Source organism: Rhizoctonia solani, chromosome 9, assembly GCF_016906535.1.
Source record: "Rhizoctonia solani chromosome 9, complete sequence".
Taxonomy (NCBI): Eukaryota; Fungi; Basidiomycota; class Agaricomycetes; order Cantharellales; family Ceratobasidiaceae; genus Rhizoctonia; species Rhizoctonia solani.
The window spans coordinates 749,705-772,053 of record NC_057378.1 but is presented as its reverse complement, the minus strand read 5'-3'; the positions used below and the strand labels follow the sequence as shown (position 1 = coordinate 772,053).

Sequence of the window (22,349 nt, the reverse complement as noted above, 5' to 3'; positions counted from 1 at the left end):
ACGATTTGACCTTATATCCTAACTTGTTACCGGGTCACTACACTGTATCAATAACTTATTCTACGTTCTGAATTTAATACTTTTAATACCTTCACAGTCTACATAGCACACGGAAAGAATGACCGTGCACAGCTCTGCAAAATCTTTATGCGCAACCGTACAAATAAATAAATAAAAACGAGATCCAACTATAATAAGGATGAACGAAATGAGTAACCCAATGCGGAAGCTTATCTCCACTTGCGCATATACTAATATATTAGACATCATTCGCCAAAGGCGCTTCCTGATCTTCCAGTCGATGAAAACCTGGCTTCCAAGTCGGCCTCAGTGTAGCATCCTATGGCCTACCCATGGTCAGTCTGTGCCGAGTCATATCCCAAATCGGCCAAACTTACAGTCCCATTAGTTTGCATTCTAGGCACTGCACGGCACCGAGTGTTGGGCTGCCTGCATAATTGCCTTCTCCCTGTTTAAACCACACCTATTAGTTCCACGAAGTTCCGGTCGAATCTTCCCAGCACTCACAGATACCCAATATGCAAAGAGATGGACCGTCTCCAATGCATGCTTCGTCACCATCTTCACAGGTGTTAAGAACAATGATAGTTATACTGAGCTTTAACTCACCTAAACAACTATCGCTAAAGGTCAACTCTCTGAATTTTCGATTGAGTGCTTGGGCTTGAGCAGCATTTTGAGCGAGGATGGCATTACCTCCTCCAATTGCCGGAGCGGTAATAGGATTAAAATTGGGATCAGTGGTATAGGTGGGATGGATGAAGACGTGGAAGAGGTAGTGGGTAGCGCCGAACTGGTAGTGATGATCCAGGAAGAGCCGTAGTCGGGACGGAGGTTCCCGAAAACAACGAAGAGGAAGGGGGGAGCGGCCGAAGGGAATACGGTCACAAGAATTTCGGTAGTCAATGTTATTGTGCTAACAATTGGATTGGGTAGACCCGATGGTATCGTAGTTGAAGTCGTTGGGATTGGCATATCTGAGTTAGAATTAATAAAGCTTCTGAACAATCTGACAGAAACTCACTTTCATCTGTGCAAGGGTTGGCACTATTGGTGCCTCCGAGTGTAACAGTAGTCGAAGGGCCAAACTGACAGTAACCATAACCGTTCTTGTTGCACTCCCCGAAGCGCTAGCAGAATGCCTCGGTCGCAGCCGATCCATCTTATGTCCGGCAGACTGCGGGAGCCCAAAGACCGCCACAGCGTACGCCAAAGCGCCACACCCAGTCTGAGCCAGTAGCTTTGATTTCATTTTCTTTGCTGGTGAGCGTTTGTTAGCCCGGGAGCCGAAGGGCGGCGGAAGCGAGAAGGGGAGTCGAGGATTGTATGAGACTTTGGCTCCCTTTATAAGAAATCTCCTGCATAGCGGAGTACATGCGGACGTGTGTGGGCCAAGCACCTCAAGTCAAGGACAAAAAGGAACCATCGAGGACAATGCGGAAGAAGCAAACGGCACTGCCACCACTCTCGCTTGGGCCAGATTGAAATTCAACACGTGATGGTGTCGGCTCTGCCCTGTGAAATAAGGCAGCTATGAGCTGTATTTCGATTGTATAGTACAATAAATTCCAGAATAGCACAAATCGGCACATCCTAATCGGGGCAATACCCGCTGATTGAACCCTAAGATATCTGTGATAAAAAAAAAATGAAGAGGGATACGTGTAGATCTGTTGAAAACCCCCGTTATATAACAGCTGCACGGCTGTGCATCTGCATCTGCCCTCTTCTGAACTTCGACCTAGCATCGTCTATATTATGGCACCTTCCATTCCAATCGTGCCAGGGGTGCTGGCCTTGTTGCTGGGTGCACAAGGTATTAAAAAACGCTCGCTGTCACCATCAGGTGTGGTATTTTTCAATTACCCACTGCTATTGTGACTGATGTAGCTGAAATCCCAAAAAGGTGGAATAACCGCGTTTGTGGTCGGGTTTCTAGTAGGTATTAAATTTGTTCAATTACAAACCAGGCTGAACACATTCCAATCCAGATGATGTCCGTGCCGCTTAGAGGATTTGGTGTTTCCCTCATTGTGTTTTATCTGACTGGATCGAAAGTCACCAAAGTCGGCAAACAAATCAAAGGAAAACTCGAAGAGGGACATGAAGTGAATGGATATAGGTCTGGGTGGCAGGTAAGTTGCTATTCGTAATGGTGATATGTCTCGGTACATTTAACTTGGGAGAAAGGTCCTGTCCAATTCGTTTACAGCACTTGTCGCCAGTTGCCTCTGGGGCGCGCTGTTTGCACCTGAATCCATCCACGCATATCTGATTGGCCCATTCGTTTATTCATGGAGCCGGATTGACCTCAATATGGAAAAGTTCTGCCCTATAGATCCGTATGTTGGAGGGGGGTGGAGTCGGGCATTGGTACTAGTGGTTCTAGCGTATGTTCCATAAACCATGTGCTCTGTCCGAAGTCTAACTATCCCTTGGCAGTCACTTTGCTTGCTGCTTGGGCGACACTATGGCATCTGAGCTCGGAATTTTGTCCAAAACAGCCCCTCGCCTAATCACCACATTTTCCGTGGTCCCTCCTGGAACTAACGGGGCAATGTCGCGTACTGGGACATTGGCCTCATTGGTTGGTGGGGTGATAATGGGTGTGGCTATGATTATCAGCCTCCTTATTGAGAGTCCGGCGTGTAGGGGTAAAATTGGTACTCTCATCTATACCCTTGTCCTGACTGGCGCTCTCAGTGGGGTTGGAGGATCAGCGGTAAGTGAGTCCCGTGTAACAACAGCGCAACAATGACTAATGCATATTATTAGCTTGATTCGCTACTCGGAGCCACAATCCAGCGCACTGAGTTCTCTGGAGTGTCGAACAGCATCATTACGGATGAAACCAAGTCCAGATCTCGTCAGGCCGGCGAGGTGAAAGTGATATCTGGCCGAGACGTCTTGACCAATAACCAGGTGGGAGCTACTTGATCGGGCATCGGAGTGTAACTAACCGACCGTCGGTTAGGTTAATGTGATTAGTTCAATTATTACTGGTGTGATTGTAGGATGGCTGGCTTGAAATCCCTTGCTGGGCTCGGTTCTTGCCTTTATGTATTACACCCTAGATGGCCTTTAGCGCAATATAACGCATACATCAAACGCCATGGTATAGTTTTGGGGCCGAAAGCCAAGGCAAGGTGCCAATAATGGTGGTGGAGGCGTCGTATACACCACTTACCTATGAATGCACTAAGACTGGAAAGAAGCATAGCTAAGCTTGGGGCCATGAGGCTGTGGTAAGCGCGCGCATACGAGGCAATGCAGTAATACACCGCCGGCCGACAGTCATATATATCAGGTCTGCGCGTGCATGTACATGTGTAGCCTCGTCCGTTTTTAAGGGTTCCTTTGCTTGAAGATGTTGTTGTTCTTGTGCGCTGCTATCACGCTCCAGCTAGGCGTGTCATTTGCTTGGCCTGTCCTCTTTAAGGTGCGTTTTAAATAAGTTCGTATTGAGAATTTGACCCTCAAAATTAGGCTTGTAGTCCACAACAAAAGTCGAGAATGATTCCAGTGACTTCGTTCCTGGACAGTCATATTCACGAGGGGTATGTGTGATTATATGCTATGCTTGGGCATTCGACCGAGTTTTGATATGTAATCTCCGTTCAGTTGGCACTCGTGACGCGATGGACCGAAGAGTCAAATATACTCTTAAGAAGAAGTACAACAAACAACCTAGTAGATCCTAACGGAAATGATATCCCGGATAGTGATATCACTAATAAAGACGTTCGTGATATACTCGACGATAAATATGGTCTATTAGCGATAGTGCTGGGAATAGTGGCTATTTCCCTGCTATTATTGATTCTTCTGATACTACTACTGGCATATTACGAGCAACGAAAGGGGGAAAAATACAGGGTACTATCGGACTCAGAAAGTAATACCTAGGGCACCTCAATGCTTTACATCTAGAGCTCATTTAGAACCCATATATTTAAACTATGTATTCTTCGACTAATCTTCTTTACGTTGCATTAACCTGGATCTATGAGTTTTAAACATACAGTTCGGATCCTCAGAAGCCCATGGTCGAGCATGAATGTGGGTTACTCTGAGTCCCATAGCTGTTACACATGTAACAATTTGGGGCCAGAATGCACGCGTGACCAAACCACAACAACCTCCCAACCTCCCAACCTCACCCGCCACCATGTCTGGAGCAAAGGATGATTTCTACCTTCGGTGCGTTTTAGCTTGAGTCGTGATATGCGTGATTTTCCACATATCACTGACTCACCCCCCGCGGTTAGTTACTAGTAAGTCAATCTCGGTGTGTTTGTGTACGGCATAGTCTTAACAATGTTTTCTCCAGTACCGGACATTCAGGTAGACATGGACATGAATTCTTGGAATTCGAATATTCGAACGGCCGTCTCCGTTATGCAAACAACTCTAACTACCGTAACGACAGCTTGATCCGTAAAGAGAGTAGGTTGTTTTTGCTATGCGCTTTAGATTGAGGCTCATTCCGTGTGTCAGTGTGGGTTGGTCCTCTCCTGGTCAAGGAGTTGAAGCGAATTGTCGAATCTTCTGAGATCATCAAGTATGTGATTAAAAGCGAAGCCTCGTACGCACCACCTGACAGTGTCACAGGGAAGATGATGCCAACTGGCCTAAGAAAAACATTGTCGGAAAACAGGAACTCGAGATCAAGTTGGGTAACGATCACATTTCATTCGAGGTAAATGCCCCTCGCCCTAACATCTGTGCAGCTCTAGCTGACCTATGCATTCAGACTGCGAAGATTGGGTCCCTGGTTGACGTACAAGAGAGCGAAGACCCAGAAGGCCTACGCGTGTTCTATTATCTCGTACAAGACCTCCGAGTATGTCTTCATCCAATTGGCATATAATATGTTGCTAACCTTCGACTTAACAGTGCCTAATCTTTTCGCTCATCTCTCTTCACTTCAAGATTAAGCCTATATAGTTCATGTATACCTGTCTGTGGACACAAAATCATGTAATCGCTCCTAGTTACAAATAACATCTGCGAAGCGGTTGATTCACGCGTTTCCCGCCATCTGGAAAGGCACCATTGGACGCACACCAGGACTGAGTTAAGCCACGAATTTTGTGAAGCATCTGGCCTGGAGGCTCGCACATGCCCGTCACGTGTTAGTCACCATCCTTGACGTGAACGCGACCATGTCCACTACTGAATTCCAGTTATCGCACAAGGCTTATACCAAATTAATCGTTCACGCCGCTAAATACCCTCATGCACCGGTCAATGGAGTTTTATTAGGCAAGGCTAGTGGAGACCCAATCGTGATCATCGATGCAATACCACTCCTTCACCAATGGACGAGCTTGAGTCCAATGATGGAAATCGGACTGGATTTGGTATACTTCTTCAGCTTCTGCCCAGCGTAGTATACTGAAAGTGTCCAGGCACGCTCTCATGCAGAATCTACAGGGATGAAACTACTAGGATATTACCAGGCTACACAACGCTTAGACGACGAGGGACTGTCTGCCGTAGGTCAAAAGATAACTGCGAACCTACGAGAAGGGTTCAAGGATGCTTTTGCATTAGTGGTCAGTAAATACACCTCGTTTCATCTTTATCCTGGCTTCGACTGACAAACTTTGTATAGATTGATTCGGCCTCAATCGCTTCCACTGCCGCCCCACCCCTCATTCCTTACACCTCCTCGAACCTCACACGTACGAGCTTTTCACCAACTTTTACACTAGCCGAGTCGGACTCTGTGGAACGCGCTCTCACTTTTGTCCGTAAAGATTCGGCATTTAACACATTCGGCGATTTTGATGACCACTTGGAGGATGTATCTGTTGACTGGTTGCGCGGAGGTATTTGGGGCGACGAGTTCAAAGGATAAATATATTTGCATTTCGAAGTTTTGTGATAAAGATATTATATGAAGCATACGGGATTTTCAAGACTCATTTAACTATGCTCGAGAGATGTTTTGGTAGTGTGGACTAGCGTGTTCGTACTCTTTGAGGAATAGTCGTTCACGTTCTTGGACGAGGTACTGTAGTAGGTACTCGACATATTCTTTGAGTAGCGCTACGCTCTCAGTATCCATGGTGGTTTGAGCAATCATGGAAGGGAGGTTGACTTGCAAAACGATTAGTTGTATAAGCTACCAGAAAATAAATGGAATTTACCAATCAAACGCAATAGGTGTTCTGCTCCGTATATTGTGCTCAGGTCCTTGGGTTCACCCGCCATGACCTGTGGCCCAGCAACATATCTTCTCCTCAACTCCATATACTGGGCTCGCTCAAAGCGATATAATAGGTTTGCGCCTATGAAAATTGCGTGTCAGTACTATAAATTTTCCTCCGTGAAAGTTTGTAAACACCCACCGACGGATTTGTCAAAGTACAGTTGCAAGCCTGCCACGATTACCGGGAGTACGGTTGCTAACATCCGCTGCTTGGTACTAGGCATTACATTCGGTAGCCAGTCCTTGAAACCTATGAGGATCTCTTGGACGTTAGGTGTTCGTGGTAGTGGCACTAGTCGATTCGACTTGGTCACTGCCTCCCAGTCATCGACAAGCTGGACTTTGAGAACGTCAGGTATTTCAAGCTTCATCTCTGGCTTTTTCGTGGCTTCATCCTACATGCAATGGTGAGTAATTTTAACACGTCAAAAAAAAGAAAGAAATCCACCTCTTCTCGCCCCCTCTTTCTTCCTTCCTTCCGTGCGGCACCCCTCCCTCCGGCCGCCATTCCACCACTGGATGCGCCGATTGCCTTGCTGCTCCCTCCAGCCCCAGGCCCGGCTTGCTTCGTTTGAGAAACCAGGTTTTTCTGAATGGTGAGATTGGTGTCGTTCCACTTGAGCAGCCGCGACGGCAGGACCCACTCGTCCCAAGATTGCTTCCACCCTTTGTAGTGTACAAGGTAATGAGTACCGGTACAACCAGTTTTGGGGTGCGGATTTCCTTCTGGTGCGTTGTCAATCTTCAGAATCTGTTACCAGATGGTCAATCAAAGACTTCAATAAGGCTTGAGGATGAGCCGCGGGGCTTACCTTGGCCTCGTAAATAAGGGGCCCGTGATAGCAAAGTACACGTTCTCCAATAACGTATGTTACGGGGTTACTCATTCTTCCGAATTTCTCACAAAGAGGGTAAAGGTTAGAGTTTATTGCGGTGGACGACTAGAACAAGCAAGCGGGCGTTACATGTCTGGAGCTATGTAATATACACGAATAAACAAAAACAAAGCAATCCCGCCGTCAATCAAACGGTCTGGGTCTTGAGTAATTTTAGATGATCCATTCCACATGCTCCAGTTTCAAAATTTGGGGCGCCAGACAGGCGATACTTTCGTTGAGCAGTACAGCCGGACACAGCGCATGTGGCAACTGGACGGATGACGGGTTGGGCCGACGCTGCGAGCAGGCTTGCATTGGGCTCGTGCGGGAAATCGGCCATGTTTTCTGGTACTGAGAAAGATAATGTGGGCGATGCGTCCCGTGCCGAGCTCACCCAACGGTAACACGGAACTCGAGGCCGGTTATCCACAACAGCGGTTACAGCGGGTTCCTCTCCTGGAGCCACAGCTTCATTCACCGGGGTATCCAAGGCCTTCTTATTGCGGGCTCTGACGGATTGCTTCTTGAGCAACCGGTTTATCGTTTCTGTCTGTACTAATATGGGTACTAATATCATATGAGAGATGAACATATGAACGCACCTTTTCATCTTCAAGCCGCTGCGCGTCCTGGTGTTTTCGTTTTCGAGCCGTCTCACTTCTCCGCAAGGCAATTTCGGCTTCAGTCTTCTGAGCCTTTCTTCCTGTGGCTTCGGCTAGCGGGATAAATTGTGAGAAGGCCAACGGCATGGTGGACGTCAAGTTACTCACGCAACATAACATGCTTTGCATCGCTGCCTCCCGCAATTAACGCTGCCTGTCTAGCAGTTAGACGTTTAGACGACACGGACATCATGCTCATGTCTGGATCTCCGTCCGAGTCTGGAATCGTCTGGTCAGGCATATCCATGTCCAATAACGACCCGGCGTCTTCATCCGAGTCAATCGGCACATCTGGGTCTATGTCAACCTCTCCGTCCGCATCGATATCTCCATCCTCGTCCGCATCTTCGTCGCCGTTTGCATCGATCATTGTGTCCCCTTCCTCGGGCTGTTCAGATGCATCCTCAAAAGCTGGCCTCGGAAACTCGTCTTCGCCCATTGCAGAGCTCGCATCACTTTCAGGAGAGTCGTGTTCCTCCGCTGGAGACTCTTCCTCGGGTGATACTGAGGGAGATACTTTTATTTATTTTTTTAAAAAAAAGAAAGGAAGAATAAGTCTGCTGGAAAAAATCAATCAAGATGTGACCAGGGACTAACCGATTTTTCTGCCTCTTCCTCCTCGCCCCCGTCCTCCTCTGCCTCTTCCACCACGACCCCGGCCCCGACCCGACCTCGACCAGTAGGGCGCTCAGGAGGTGGACTTGGTGCTTTCGTATCTTTTACTTTTAGTTTAAGCCTAATAGACCGGACCGGTGGTGTCATCTCCGCGTTGCTTGATGAGCCAGTCGGGATAGCAGAGGCTCCAGGGGCAGGCGTAGAGTTTTCGGTAGACGGCTCGTCAATGTCCATAGCTTCGCTATCTTCGACAGGCGTGGGTTGACCTGGTGATGCAATTGTTAGAATGAAACAAAATATTAATAAGTGAGATAACATGGTCTACTCTGTGTTGGATTGACTATTCCTAAAGATGTGACACCCAGGGCTTCAATTGCGACGCCAGCAAGTCCAGGGACTGGAGGTGGTTTGTTGAACACTGGTGTGGTATCCGTTTGATCCTGGTTGGTTGTGATCTTCTTGCCTTTGGCGCCATCAACGGACTTACGCCAGCCGAGAGGAGGCATTACAACTGCAAATAAATCCCGGTGCTTGCGGTCGTCGCTCGGTGCAGGCGGACTTTGACGTGTTAGACGATAACAAATTCATATTTTAAGTACGAGGATCCCCAAATCTAAATGATATGTTGACAACAGGATGAATATTACCCTTAGAAGCCCTCAAGTTCATCATGTGTTTGTGATATCACGTGATCTGTGCCACTTTGAGCTTTCGCTTGGCCATACTAAACTATAGACCAAACACTGATGCAGCAAGCCGCTCTTAGCTGCGAAATAACACTGGTGCATCTTGGAGAACCATTGCTCAGTATTTAATGTATCTTTTGCGACACCCTCGGAGCCGGTGTCCTGTCAAAATGCAGATCAGTGGATGCCAATCTATGCGTTTATGGATAGATTAACTCTCTGTTACTCGAGGCTGGCGATTGATCTCTATGAAAAGCTTTTTGGCAAGGCAACAGACGAACTAAAGCTCCAGGCTTGGCCCCAATATACTGCGCTCGCTCGCGTGGGGGCCGTCAAAAGTGGCACTCTACCCAATTACTCTAACACCAGGACTGCGATTGATCGGTGACATGCCGCCGGTCTGTTTAGTGCACCTTAAAACCAAAGAGTTTTAATGAGATAGCTGGGACACTGTTCCTAAGGCTATTTCTAACCTGTGTTAATGGGTGCCGGCGATGTGTGGGTGCGGAGGTCGGTCGTTCGGGTGTAGTGCCTTGCTGCTTGACGATCATCAATGGAATGACCCTGTCAGGTACAATGCTTTGCGCTGAGGAAACGTTGAGGGAATTTCGTGGTACTGGGGCCATACCTCTGTGTCGCTCCTCGTTGGCGTATTCCTCCTGCTCCGTCTTTTTCTCGCCCCTCGTTCCCCCCTCCCCAATGATTTGTGTAATCGCATTCTTCTCTAAGACTATCTCCGCCAGGATCTTTCCGACACCACCGATTGTAATTATCGTTTGACAAAGAGCAACGTGGTGGCCTCGGCCATTCGATCTTTTCCGCATCGGCTTTTCCATCATTATTCTGAGATTCTGGGAGTAATTACCCGAGTGTACCATGTCGGGTCGTAACTCTATCTTTACTACATTTGGATTTAGAGTTAATCCTTGCATGTCATGACAAGCCTCACCGAAGAGCACTCCACAAACTAATCTCCGGAGCTGCGTATCAACTTAACAGGCAAATGACACTAGGTTCCACATGACTTCTTTCGACCTTACATGGTTCCAGTCGAATGGCGCGATTCGCCGTATTTCACCAACCCCTACTATGTGCGATTAAAGGGTGAACTCAGCCCCTCTTCCGAGCCATTTCGGGAGTTACGCGTATATATTTTTTCGCATGTATATGCGCACTATGGCGTAAAGTTTGATTATCTCCCCCAACTGAGCAATTATGCTTACGGTCCATCAGTGACTGCATTGTATTGAACTCCGTTCACCCACGTGGGAGTGATAGAACCTGGGGCTGCCGTATTTTATCGAATTGACCCACGCGAGAAACCATTCAAAGCTTTCAGGTGATCGTCATCGAACCAGCGCCGCACCTTGTAGTCCCCGGTTCCTGGGCTGCCGCTTTGCCACCAAACGGCGATTCTGAGCGTCCTTTTAAGGAACTACTCAGAAAGGGATCTCATCATCAACACCAAGGCTCGCCTTTTCCTGAGACCGCAAGCAAACCGAGTAAAGAATTCAGGACAATACGGGTACAGGGGACTCACACGCAAGGAAAGTGTTGGTTCATGCACAGATGAACCACAAAACCAATCGCATACATACTGGTTGCTTTAGTTGATGATGTGAGGCTTAAGGTCAACATATGAACTGTTGTTCCAACTAGCCAGTATCGCCGTTCTCCCAAATCTTAAACAGTCCTCGAGCCATAGTATGAAATAATAAGAATCATACCATATTTTCTCAAGGAAGTGCTGATATAATCAATTCCCCCAAACAGGAGACAGGAGAGATCGGGCATACAAAGCTGGTTAGTATCGGAAGTAAATTACGAGACCTTGCTTAGTGGTTCCCGAACGAAACAGGACAAGTATGGAGTTGACGAAATTAGGACCTTACAGCCTTCAGGAAAGCTGTTGTATGTCACGTAGAAATTTGCTTGAGTGCACTGGATTGAGGGGTTTGAGCCCCAGTAACGGAGGGATCCTCGCGACTTCTGTTAAGATTTGTGGCACATGGCCATGTGTGTCTTAAAAGGGCTTAATCATTCCGGTTATATGGTGATCAAGGCCGTTTGTCCTGCTTGCGTATGTTGTACCCGAGCTGTATGTGGTATCATATTATTTTCTGAGTTCAGTCGCTGTCGATCTTCCATCTTGCCGTATCGACATCTATTCCTGCACAGACTGACTCGTGGCATTTCAATTAGTGCCAATAAGAAGACGATCTTTTACTGTTGAAGGGTCGTACTGTGAATAGATCGCTTGCCACCGCACGTGGACAAGTGATATCCAGTTCGCTAAAGCCTATATTGACCAAATTGTGTCTTGAACAAGCATTTGGTTACAGCGCAGCACTTTGCTGCGCTCACTATGGGCAACAAAGCTTGATAGATGCGCTCCATGAACCGGCACCCTAATCCCGATTGTCACTTATTCCGTAGGTTTTATCGCCGGAGGTAAGCGAGACGCTCGACGCTCAATCGGGATTCTGGAAGGTAATTATAAGAACTGATCAATTGACAAACACGTTCCGGACATATTTCCAATACACGGGAACTTGCGCGAACAGAGCGATTTGTGGGCACTATCAGCCACTTTACTGTGCCGTACTAGACCCACTAATGATGATCGTCCATCCATACTCAATTGGGTTGGGGTTGCGCGGTAACGTTTTGAGCAATCGCGATTTTGACTGATGGCAGAATGAACGCGCGGGACAGTTGTCATGCTCTCAAGGCTATATATTTGGCGGTGTATCAACTTGACTTTATTGCTCATAAGCCCCACCCCACTTTCATTCTGTGGGTACATTTTATCGCTGCTGCAGGAGAGGCACTAATCCCCCCTCGTAGATCGTTACCTCCGCAACCGACATGGGAGTCATCCTTCCTTCAGAACCGAGCGCGGCAATGCTCAATCTCTCCGCCCTCGTCTACCTACTCGGGCTCACAATCATCTCATGGTGTATAGCGCATACAACTCAAAAATACCCGATATGGCGGAGAGAATCCTGGAACAATATGCCATGGCCACGGTTATGCCTGTTGTTACTGTTTCTTGACTCGTGGTTGTACCTCTTCAGCAGTACGTTCTATCTTGACTCGAAAGTCGTTCCTGCTAAATATTTCCCCTCGTAGCTGGTCTTCTACTGCATGGAGCACCACCTGAACACAACGTAGACAGGTGCTCAATCGGCATGCTTGCATGCATTCTGCTTTACGGTGCCAGCAAGGGTCTGATATACCTTTGCATGATCGAAAGGGTACAATCAATAGAATTCGGAACTTGTTCGGGAACTGACGATAGTCCCTTAGGTACATGTCGTTTGGAGTGATGGGATGCCAAGATGGCGTTCGCCCATCTACCGATTTTGTTTTGCACTTCTACTACCGGTCGGTTTCATTCATTTGTCAAGTCAATCTTCTGACTAGACTGACATTTCAATGACGATGATTGTAGCTTGGCGTGATTGCAGGGGTTATGATCCTTCAAAAGACTGCCTTTGTGTATAACGGATATTGTATTCTGGGCATCAGCCGATTTTCGTGAGTTGAACCCAGGGTTCGGTACGTGCGTCGTTACTAATAATCTTGCCCTCGTTTAGTTCGCTCCTTCTGCTTTCTTATGATTTTTGTACAAATGTAAGCATATGGGTTTTTATTGGAGACGATTCACCCTAATAGTTCCTTGATAGATATTCCTGACTTTGATGTTCGTTGGACCCCTTATACGATCAAGCATCCGGAGCACTTGGTTGCGTGCTATCGCCGTCAGAACTACGGTGTAAGTAAACTACACCATCTCTTCTTACAAATCGTGCTTATTTACTCCCCCTCAGTGCCGCATTCATAGCCCTCATCAGTTCCGGCACCAACGTTTTGGTGTTATATGTTTTAGATGGCAAAGAGATGATCTGGGTATGCTTGGGAGCATGCGGAATTGATGTAAGAAATGCGACCTTCAACAAATCCAATTTGATTGAACTTACGCCCTGATAGGTGATTGTCAACTGTATCGCCTTATTTTGGGCTATGACTGGTCCAGGTGCATCTCAGCCTGCACACAATCAATCCCTTCGTTTCCCACCCTCTCCTATGGGTCACAATCCATGGCTCAACAACTGCAATAATTGCGGTGCCTCCGAGATGAAATCTTTTAACCGAAAGTCAATAGGTTACCCAACAACCTTTACGCATGAATATCCTCATCCACCCGAAGACTTTCTATCTCAAGGCATGACCGTTGTGTCTTCGGTGTGCATACCAGCGATCGAGGAGCCTGAGCCCGCTCTTCGCAGTCCACGCCACATAACCCAATTTGGACTCCACCCTTGGGAAAGTCGATCTTCTTTCCCTCCTGTTGAGCCATCCGGTAATGTGAGTGTCTTTTGAGCCTTTCTTTCGAATCGAAACTGATATTATCCGTAGCCACAGCGAACAGCTCCATCGCTAAGAGGGGAGTTGGTCCAAGAAAACGCTAAAGATGCCGAAATATATGGTTCAGAGTTTGACAGAATAAAGTATGTGGAGAAGGAGCGCCGATCTTCGGCCACGCCTCCTCCGCCAGCACAATGAATTTCATTATCCGATACAATCTCCTTTGGTTATATCAATTTCACTTTGTATACGATCCCCCTTCCAAGTGCCCACAACCCGAGCCTCGGTTGGATGCCCTTTTCACAAGTTGTTTGCAGCATTTTCGATACATTATTTTCTTGCTACACTTTCTCTTTCCTTCGTTCTCTTCCATATAACTGGTGTATGTAACAACGGATGGATACCATATAGTATATAGTAAAATGGAAGTTTCAAACGTCAAATGTGCGATTGTGAGGGTCACGTAAATTGACTGAATTACGTATATGACGACCAGGCCTTTATTTGCTCATGTTTGCCAGCCGCACCACACCAGTCGTGAACAGTGTCGTATATGTGCCAGGGGTCCAGCTGGCGCTTCGATCCACCACCCGCTTGCCGCTGCAATACTCCACTAGAGCGCCCTATACGACGGCGCACCTTGCTAAAAATATTGGTATTATAGAATCAGAAATTATGACTGTCACGATTCAAACGACACCAATCATAACGCTTCAAAATGTCAGCACAGAAGGCGAGGAAGCCTGGGCGATAGAGTCGGATGAGACTCCTCGGCGAGTGGTGTCGCTGTGTGTGTTGCTCGTAGTGTCATTCATAGGTAGGGCCGACTACCACCAGGTTTAAGCGCTTATTCACAACGAGCAAACAGCCGCTACGTTTCCTACCATCGCCAAACGTTCTTCATATCTCCAAACCCCACGTGTAGTATTCTTTATTGGGAAGCACTTTGGCACAGGTGTGTATTACTCAAGGCTCTAACGGGGCAGTTATTGACTTTGCCAAGGGGTCATACTTGCGACAGCTTTTATTCACCTTCTCAAGGATGCATTCGAGAACATGTCCAAAGCGCATGTCAACTCCCGCTGGGGTAAATATGAGAGTTGGCCGGGGTTGGTAATGTGAGAGTTTTGCTTCTAAAATCCCACGGCCATATGTACTGACCGGCTGGCATTTTAGTATGAGTGCTTTGCTATTCATTTTCCTTGTTGAATGCAAGTCCCCCAATTTTGTTACCTCGAGTGTTTATTTAAACTTTGATATAGACTCGTCCACGGTATACGTTGAATACATTGCCGAACAAAGCGCTTCGTCAGAACCTCGAGAATCACAGCCGCAAAATGGCCCAGGGGTCCCTAAGCGCCCCGGTCTAGAGCATGTCCACACTGATTGCTTGCATGGAGAAGTTCAGGTATCAGAACGAGAGGCGACTAGGATCGTCGGCGTTTTTGTGAGTGTCAAATCCCTCGAGAATTTGATGCGCTGACTGATGGGACAAACGCTGTGGTGGTTTGCGGGCATTGCCCTTTGTAGGTTCTTCAGCTTGGAATAATGTTGCACTCTATTGTCGTCGGCTTCACTCTTGCAGTGACGAACGGGGCCGAGTTCAGTAAGTGGCTAGCCAATTGCCTAAATTACGTGTTGATCCTAATCTCGATCTGATCGTCGATCGACCCAGCTTCCCTCCTTATTGCACTCATCTTTCATCAACTCTTTGAAGGCCTCTCCCTTGGCGTTCGAATCTCTTCTCTGCGTCCAACCTTGTTTACTCCCCATCACTCGGCGACGAACGGAACCGAGGCGTCCCCGCTCTTACCATCATCGTCCCACAGATCGAAAGCCCATGCCCACTCCTTCCAACTCTTCCGATACTCCTGGCCGGCTTATTCGCATTAGCCACGCCCGCTGGAATGCTAGTTGGAATCCTCCTACGTACCGCTCCCCGGGATGCGTACCTCGTGCGAGGGCTGGCGAGCGCGGTATCGGCGGGTCTATTGATTTATGCTTCGTGTGTCGAGCTCCTCGCGGGTGACTTTGTTGCTGAGCCGAAAATGCGCAAAGCCGGGCTCAAGAGGCAAGCCGCTGCCCTGGGGAGTTTACTGGCTGGAGCGGCTGGTATGGCAATCATCGGAATTTGGTCTTGACCGTACTTTGGTCTGCAAAAGACTTTACGCGGTTAATCTTTTTGTATATTAATTTGCCCCCCACATTTTCGCTATCGTAATCTCACAATAGATTCATCTTGAACTCAAGTTCTAGTCGACATCACGGCGTAACATCAACATTAGAAGTGACATGTACAAATACGTAGAAAAAAACGTAAAGACCAATCGCTCGTAACACCAGACCTTACTAATGTTCGTGTGACGAAGCGCGTAGCCTATATATAAGAAGCAAATAGGGAAGAAAGGGAAGCCAAAGACACAAAAGACTCCCGCGAATGTGCGAGAGTTTGTGAGTAAGGAAGTGACAAAAAGAATAGACCAGCAAACATGCAAGAAGTAGTTCTTCTCAAATAAGGCCACGAACTAGCCAGGGATGTACGACAAGAAAAATAAAGGGCACCACAGACGGACACGAAGGCGCAGAAACGTTGAGGACAAAAAAAAAGGGAAAAATATGCGGAACATACAACTATGGACAAAGAACTCAGTCACCCAGACTTAGAACAAAATAACCCCAAAATGACACCTATCTAGGCATTCCAAAATGCAAACATATCATCCCCTCCACCATTAGGAGTATCAGGGCGATTGGGCGCATTGTTCACGGCCTCCTGGACGGCGAGGGCAGGTTCGCTCGGGACGGGAGTGGCAAGCGGCTGGAGGTTTTCGGTGGGGATCTCCAGTCCGCCACCAGGAATCGCAGTCTCTTCGCCCACGAGGGACATCTCCGCGCCACCGAGACCACTGACCAAACCTATATCTCCGACAGCGAGAGCGAGGTCCGTGTTGGCAAGTGCCAAGTCAGTCTCGGTCAGCAACGGTGCAGTCTCTTGTTCGTTGGGAGTGGCGGTGTTGGTGTACATATCCATTTCCTGAACAGCTGGAAGTTCGGCGGGGACGGCCGGGATCGCCATCTCATCCACGCTGGAAGACTCGGTGAGAGCAGAGGCTTGGGGAACTGAAGTATCTTGAGAGGTGGTGGCGGTGGGGGCAGGGACGGGCTCGGAAGCAGGGGCGGGGACAGGAGCGGGGGTGGAGTCTACTTCCTGCTGTGGCACTGCGGGAGGGATATTCTCTGGAATCGGTTGAACTTCAACCGGGGCGGGAATTGCAGTCTGCAACTCTGGGATCGGTGTAGGATTCGGCTTGGGTGCGTCCGCTGGGGTGATAGAAGCATCTGCCATATGGACATCCTCGGGAACCTGAACTTGAGGTTCCGTAACGATCGGCTGTGGCTCCGTACCCAATGTTGGTACAGAGGACGATTCTTGTTGAGCCCCGGCCTGCTCGCCCGAACTTTGAATCAAATTGGGGGGGTTGATGGTGGTGTCCAAGCCCAAGCTAGTAGGTTGGGGAATATTGACTAAAGGCTCCTGGCCACCTGCGTCCTGTTGGACAACAGGTGCTTGTTCTTGAGGCGCACTGGAAGTTAATGAGTCTTCCGCAGCAGCCACGGGCAGGGTTGTTTCTCCTACGGCGGACCGCACTGGTTCGGCTTCGGCCACCGGCACCGTAGGCAGAGGGGTTAAAACGGGCAACTGGGGTATCACAGGAGTGCTCTCGGCAGTGGCAGTAGGATCGTCTTCTCCTTCAGCATCCTCATCTTCTCCCTCTGCTTCCGCATCTCCATCCATTCCATCATCGATCGACTTGGATGGATCATGAGGGCTAAGGGCAACGCCCGAATCAACAACACTCCGGGCTTCAGTGTCTGAGAACCAATCAGCACAAGGTAATTCGTATGTTACACAGCGTACTCACCTGTAGTTTCCATTGGGACAGTTGGCAGTGCACCAACGGGCATGACTGGGGTAGCGCTAGCAGTCGTCTGAGGAGTCCCGGGAAGAGTTCCGGGTAGAGCATGGTTGGCGAGCTGAGGAGTATTGATGTGATTGGCAGTCAAGGGAACTCCGGGAGGGGGCGGAGGTATCGAGGGGTCCGCAGACTTGGCACGAGCCGAGGGAGATGGCGGTCCGAATGGCCCTCGAGATGTTGGAGTATAGTGTAATGCAGGCGCGGAGGCTTTGCGGCCGGCAGGGGAAATGCGCGTACTATCAAAGTAAGAAATCAATTAATATCCAGTCAGATTTGGATAGATTAAATATGTTTTGATAAATGCACCACGTGTGATTAGACGGATAGCCGCAGGATGGGAAGACAGAGGAACAGCTAGACAAGAAAACATTCTACTCACGCATCGGTCCCGTCGAGAGAGCTCAGCGGGGAACTATCTGGCTCGTCCGCGTTGGGCCTGATGGGCGTCATCGCACCTGTTCTTGAGCTCGTTACAGTTGGGGGTTGAAGATCAATGTCCATAGGCTCCTCCTTTTTCGGCACGGTACCCGTGGTCGTACTTGCTCGGGTTGTTGCAGCGGGATGATCTCTTTGCCATTGAACAATACGCTTGAAGAGTGCGTCCTCGACATAAAAGTCGCCTTCTCCATCCAGCATACGAGACTTGTGGCATGTAGAAGCATGTTTCCACCTATTCAATCCCAGAAAAACGAAAAGAAGTCTCATGAAACTCGGTCTATACTTAGAGCCCTGGTGGATCACGTACCAATAAATCTCGGGAACTAACACCTCTACTGCCTTCACACCTTCAATAACGATCCAACGCTGGCAGGCATGACAAAGCCCTTCTTCAAGAGCCGCTTTTTCCCGCGCTCCAACGGTTTTCCTTGGAGTCGATCGAAAGGCCATGGGCGGAGAAAAGGGTAATCCCGTTTTAGGGGAAAGACCTGAGGGTCGCAAAAAAGGAAAGTCGTGAGATGGTTGCCAGAGTGATGGAGAAACGAGGAGGAGCAGGTGGGTAGTTGATAGGTTTGTATGACGCTCATAAGGTAATTGAAATCTTACCATGAACATACTGCATATGATAGTCTGCATGGCAACGAGGTCAGTCCTGCTACATCACTCGCACGTATTATATAGAACACTATACTCACTAAACGCTGATGTCTGTCAAATACAACGAAGAAGTGCGTTAGCATATACATCGTGTATGCGCGACGTATTGGACAGGGGGTAAAAGGGGAAGTCACGTGGACAATGTTTGAGTGGCGTACAACAGGGGACTGAACAACATTGGGCGAGAGCTGAACATTTGTGGAGTAGAGAGCATTGTATAGCTAAAATTGCGACGCAGATCATGACCTGGACAGGGGGAGTCCCATGAAATACCGAACAATTGTAGTTGTACAACGCAGTACCCAGAGTAACCAGGTCGACGCAACCCCAGTGCAATGACATCAGAACAGTAGCAAACACTCACCTTCATGTTCAACATCATTACCTTGCCCCGGCCACCTCTGCTGGGAGGCTCTGCGCATATCGGGCACAATCCATGTTTATCGGCACCAATGCCACGTGTGCGGCGAGGGGCATAGAGATTGAGGAACGGCGTAGCATTAGGAATGGTGGTTGGGGGTAGAGCAACACTGGGAGTATCCGATGTCAGTTTGAACAACATTGTATTCATGTTGGATGATACGAATCAAAATGGAAGTAGGCGGGCGCTTGGTCGTAAGAGGATTGCGACATACCTGGTATCGAGGTCTGGTACCTCAGCGAGAACCTCCTTTGGTAAACCCACTTGCGACACAGGGTATCGGCGATAAAGGCCAGACAGATAACGATGGACTGGGACACCTGGTGGAAGCCGACGGAAGTTGGCGCCGTGTCGGTTCTCCGGGTTGGCTGCAGTGGCTATCAGAAACATTAGGGTACCTTTGTCCGCACACTGATAAAGTACATACGATCAACTTGTTCATGGGCAGCTTGGTCCTGACTGGGGACCAGATCGGCGACGGAAAGGGCAGTGAATGGGTCAGGCGCGCTAGTAGTGGAGCCGAATGTTGTTCGCCTGCCATCATCGCCCTCGTCCCCTCGCAGTGGCTTGAGATCAAGATCTAAAAAGTAGACAGAAGTGTGAGTGTCGCGTACAAAAAACAGAATCTAAAAGAAAAAAGCCGGATTGGCAAAGGAAAAAAGGAGGAAAAATGCATAAACTGGATCACAACCACCAGTGTGGCTGTGAAACGTAATGCATGAATGCGAGAAAAAACCGGCCACTTCAATTCCTGCGTTTTCCTCACCTTTCTGAGACACCCGCGGCCGTTTTACACCACTTGTGCGAGGAGCACGAATGGGGGCAGGTGTTCGTTCGGCGGGGGGATTTTCATCGCCTGCCAGGGGAAGAGTGGCATCGTCGAGGGGCTGGAGAGCGGCCTCGGGGTCCGCGTCTGGCCCATGAACAACATCCGGGGCAAGCGTCGACCGCTTACGCTTGACAGTGCGCTGCGGGGCCGTTGTATGCGTGGGCGATAGACCACGTGCTTTGGCTGTCGTGGCGGGGACCCGACCAGATCGCCGTCGGGGAGCGAAATCGGGTCTATGGAAGCAGCAGCCACCGAGATTGCTGATTGTGCGCCGGCCGAGGCCCGTGCGCTCCGAGCAGCACTTGCCTTGGCAGCACGGGCAGCACGAGCGGCAGAAGCGCCGTCGTTCTTTGCTCGTGCCTTTGCTGAGCCATTTGCATTCCTAGCAGCGTCGGCGGCTGTTTGGGTGGGAGCATCGGCATCAATCCGCGACTCGGGCACCGGCGTGTGTTCGTCGGCAGAGAGTGTCAGTCCAAAAGCGGACGGCAACGGCGGTGCCCCGTCCCCGGCGTCTTCCGCAGGCCGCTGGTAGCTCCATGCACGGTTGCCGGGTCCATATCGCGCTCTTAGAGCCATCTTACGATCTTCTGCTCGGGGACAAGGACGAGGGCGCGCGTTGTATGCAGGACCGTCGTCGTTGCGTTCTTCAACTCGTGCGTGTGGCGCCGCGTGAAACAGAAGCCAAATGTGTGTACACAATATCACGTGATAGAAATAAGCGCGAGAGATCTGAGCAGTCCTTGGCATCGCCACCGTTACGCTACAGCTTTACCTCCACGAGGGACGGGAGATGACCCGGCTATCATGGCGGCTCGCTATGATGTGAGGTCCAAGCTTGTCCGCACTGTACCCTCTGAGTACATAATATCCCCGAATCCTGACCCAAACGACCCCAAGTTACCCACGCCTCCTATCGGCACTTGCCGACATTACTTGTCAACTCCGGCTGGTCACCTCGAGATACTTTACGCTTTGCCCGGCCATGCGACAATCGATTCATCAGTTGAAGAGTCATGGAAGGCACCCGTTCTCTTCCTACACGGTGGATTCGGTTCAGCCAACTGCTACTCCAACTTCCTCCCGTGAGTTTTATCTTATTAGACAACTCTAACTGGCACTCTGACAAGTATTAGGTGGTTTGCGGAACGTGGTCGACCAGCCTATTCACTGTCAGTTCGTGGCCACGGAAGGTCCTGGAGACCATCCTATTGGACTTTGTACTTTGCCCCAAGGATGTCTTTGCCGAAGATGTTATTGCGGCCCTCAAATTCATACGCAAACGACATGCCAATGTAGGCCCTATTACCTTGGTTGGACATTCAGCTGGTGGAGGATTAGCGCAGTATATAGTTGGTAATGGTAGGGCAGAGGGAGTTAGAAAGCTGGTTGTTTTGGCGGGGATTCCCAGCTTCGGAGCGTGAGTGGGTCTGAAAGTTCGTTGTCCACCTCGTTTACACGACACCATTTAGATGGAGAATATACCTAAATTGGCTTATACTTGATCCGTGGTTCTTGGTTAGAGCATTATGGGAGTACGTTATTGTTCATCCCTCACTTATCGGTGGGGTCTAATTCACACCCCCTGGTAGTCTCTACCACCCTCGCACAGCACTCTCTTCCACTAAACTCGTTCACCGCGCGTTCTTTTCGCCAAACTACCCAATCAAGAAGGTATGCTACGCTTCGAAATATCTTGTTTACCCTAATCATATTAATATTTGCCCAGGTCCAGGCGTTTGAAGCTGAGATGGCCCCATTTGAATCCATGTCATGGCCTATGGGAATGATGTTCCCATTTGTCTCGCCCATGCGGGTCCTCAACAATCTTGGCATCCACGGCTCAAAGACTCCACTTCTTACCATTGCCGGAGCACAAGACACCCTCGTCAGTGTACCTATCATGCGGCGTCTAGCTCACTTGTATGCGGCTACCAGTATTGGAATATATGGCAGCATAACCAAAACCAAGAGGAAACTCGAGTTTGCAGATGTATCGAATATACAGGATGGATTCGTATCCGGGATTACCCAGACAGACGAAAATAACGGGAAAGTATGGTTCGCTGAAATCAAATCGCCAGGAGCGGGGCATAACTTGATGAGAGATGATGGGTGGGAGAAGTGTGCGAGGGTAATTGATGTGTTCTTGGACGAGTGATCGAGCCTTGCCTCGAACTCGTTTCGTCTACTTGTTCTGTTTCTTTTCCTTCACCCAAGCCCTGTTAGCTTTTGTATGGAACTGGATAATGCGTATAGTGCTCGGGCGCTACTTGTACAGTCGTCAATCAAATTTTGGTTTCGGTAATTCGGATTTATGGTAATATCAATCTACTGAACGTCGAATACTGGTTGGCAATAAATTCTCGAGGAAGACTAGGCACCGCAAAAACAATATGACTCACAAGTTATAATACGTAAAAAGTATCCAGATACGGACACTGGCCAACCACAAGCCAAGTGAATTTGAAGACAGAAAACGATGTTCGGGCATTACTGAAATTAATTGGATCTGTAAGGCCCTGAGCGTGTTCAAGTTTATTTCTTCCGATTTGTGAATTAGCACCCACTCACACGGCG

General features: G+C 48.8%; 9 protein-coding genes across 9 annotated transcripts; 5 read left to right on the top strand and 4 right to left on the bottom strand.

Moving 5' to 3' along the window:
- Positions 1–266: 266 nt before the first annotated feature.
- Positions 267–1,273, bottom strand: RhiXN_07781 (carbohydrate-binding module family 19 protein; the record flags this gene model as incomplete). Its single annotated transcript, XM_043327597.1, has 5 exons — positions 267–347; positions 399–469; positions 529–582; positions 631–937; positions 1,046–1,273. The coding sequence occupies 5 exons, from the start codon at positions 1,271–1,273 to the stop codon at positions 267–269; spliced, it is 741 nt and encodes a 246-aa protein (XP_043182982.1).
- Positions 1,274–1,779: 506 nt separating this feature from the next.
- Positions 1,780–3,049, top strand: RhiXN_07780 (integral membrane family protein; the record flags this gene model as incomplete). The annotated part of the gene is made up of 7 exons (XM_043327596.1): positions 1,780–1,867; positions 1,928–1,959; positions 2,013–2,156; positions 2,212–2,411; positions 2,464–2,743; positions 2,797–2,943; positions 2,996–3,049. 7 exons carry the CDS (start codon positions 1,780–1,782, stop codon positions 3,047–3,049), a joined length of 945 nt encoding a protein of 314 aa, XP_043182981.1.
- Positions 3,050–4,189: 1,140 nt separating this feature from the next.
- On the top strand, positions 4,190–4,968 carry RhiXN_07779 (Mago nashi protein; the record flags this gene model as incomplete). The annotated part of the gene is made up of 7 exons (XM_043327595.1): positions 4,190–4,221; positions 4,290–4,295; positions 4,352–4,467; positions 4,519–4,582; positions 4,633–4,720; positions 4,775–4,864; positions 4,918–4,968. 7 exons carry the CDS (start codon positions 4,190–4,192, stop codon positions 4,966–4,968), a joined length of 447 nt encoding a protein of 148 aa, XP_043182980.1.
- Positions 4,969–5,186: 218 nt separating this feature from the next.
- On the top strand, positions 5,187–5,884 carry RhiXN_07778 (ER membrane protein complex subunit 8/9; the record flags this gene model as incomplete). The annotated part of the gene is made up of 3 exons (XM_043327594.1): positions 5,187–5,384; positions 5,433–5,579; positions 5,639–5,884. The coding sequence occupies 3 exons, from the start codon at positions 5,187–5,189 to the stop codon at positions 5,882–5,884; spliced, it is 591 nt and encodes a 196-aa protein (XP_043182979.1).
- A 72-nt stretch (positions 5,885–5,956) lies between these two features.
- On the bottom strand, positions 5,957–7,125 carry RhiXN_07777 (chromatin modification-related protein; the record flags this gene model as incomplete). The annotated part of the gene is made up of 5 exons (XM_043327593.1): positions 5,957–6,126; positions 6,177–6,317; positions 6,378–6,633; positions 6,687–6,989; positions 7,051–7,125. The coding sequence occupies 5 exons, from the start codon at positions 7,123–7,125 to the stop codon at positions 5,957–5,959; spliced, it is 945 nt and encodes a 314-aa protein (XP_043182978.1).
- Positions 7,126–7,261: 136 nt separating this feature from the next.
- On the bottom strand, positions 7,262–9,957 carry RhiXN_07776 (PAPA-1 domain protein; the record flags this gene model as incomplete). Its single annotated transcript, XM_043327592.1, has 7 exons — positions 7,262–7,666; positions 7,719–7,831; positions 7,887–8,271; positions 8,376–8,659; positions 8,719–8,951; positions 9,430–9,479; positions 9,553–9,957. The coding sequence occupies 7 exons, from the start codon at positions 9,955–9,957 to the stop codon at positions 7,262–7,264; spliced, it is 1,875 nt and encodes a 624-aa protein (XP_043182977.1).
- A 1,820-nt stretch (positions 9,958–11,777) lies between these two features.
- Positions 11,778–15,591, top strand: RhiXN_07775 (ZIP Zinc/iron transport family protein; the record flags this gene model as incomplete). The annotated part of the gene is made up of 14 exons (XM_043327591.1): positions 11,778–11,879; positions 11,927–12,158; positions 12,212–12,336; positions 12,389–12,466; positions 12,534–12,619; positions 12,679–12,715; positions 12,769–12,857; positions 12,913–13,018; positions 13,073–13,450; positions 13,502–13,593; positions 13,972–14,240; positions 14,295–14,405; positions 14,454–14,559; positions 15,168–15,591. 14 exons carry the CDS (start codon positions 11,778–11,780, stop codon positions 15,589–15,591), a joined length of 2,235 nt encoding a protein of 744 aa, XP_043182976.1.
- Positions 15,592–16,142: 551 nt separating this feature from the next.
- On the bottom strand, positions 16,143–20,348 carry RhiXN_07774 (uncharacterized protein; the record flags this gene model as incomplete). Its single annotated transcript, XM_043327590.1, has 12 exons — positions 16,143–17,323; positions 17,374–17,663; positions 17,807–18,097; positions 18,173–18,353; positions 18,472–18,495; positions 18,561–18,573; positions 18,681–18,743; positions 18,887–19,052; positions 19,158–19,320; positions 19,371–19,523; positions 19,710–19,911; positions 19,977–20,348. The coding sequence occupies 12 exons, from the start codon at positions 20,346–20,348 to the stop codon at positions 16,143–16,145; spliced, it is 3,099 nt and encodes a 1,032-aa protein (XP_043182975.1).
- A 228-nt stretch (positions 20,349–20,576) lies between these two features.
- On the top strand, positions 20,577–21,930 carry RhiXN_07773 (alpha/beta hydrolase family protein; the record flags this gene model as incomplete). The annotated part of the gene is made up of 6 exons (XM_043327589.1): positions 20,577–20,854; positions 20,906–20,945; positions 21,005–21,189; positions 21,242–21,304; positions 21,362–21,443; positions 21,499–21,930. 6 exons carry the CDS (start codon positions 20,577–20,579, stop codon positions 21,928–21,930), a joined length of 1,080 nt encoding a protein of 359 aa, XP_043182974.1.
- Positions 21,931–22,349: the final 419 nt, after the last annotated feature.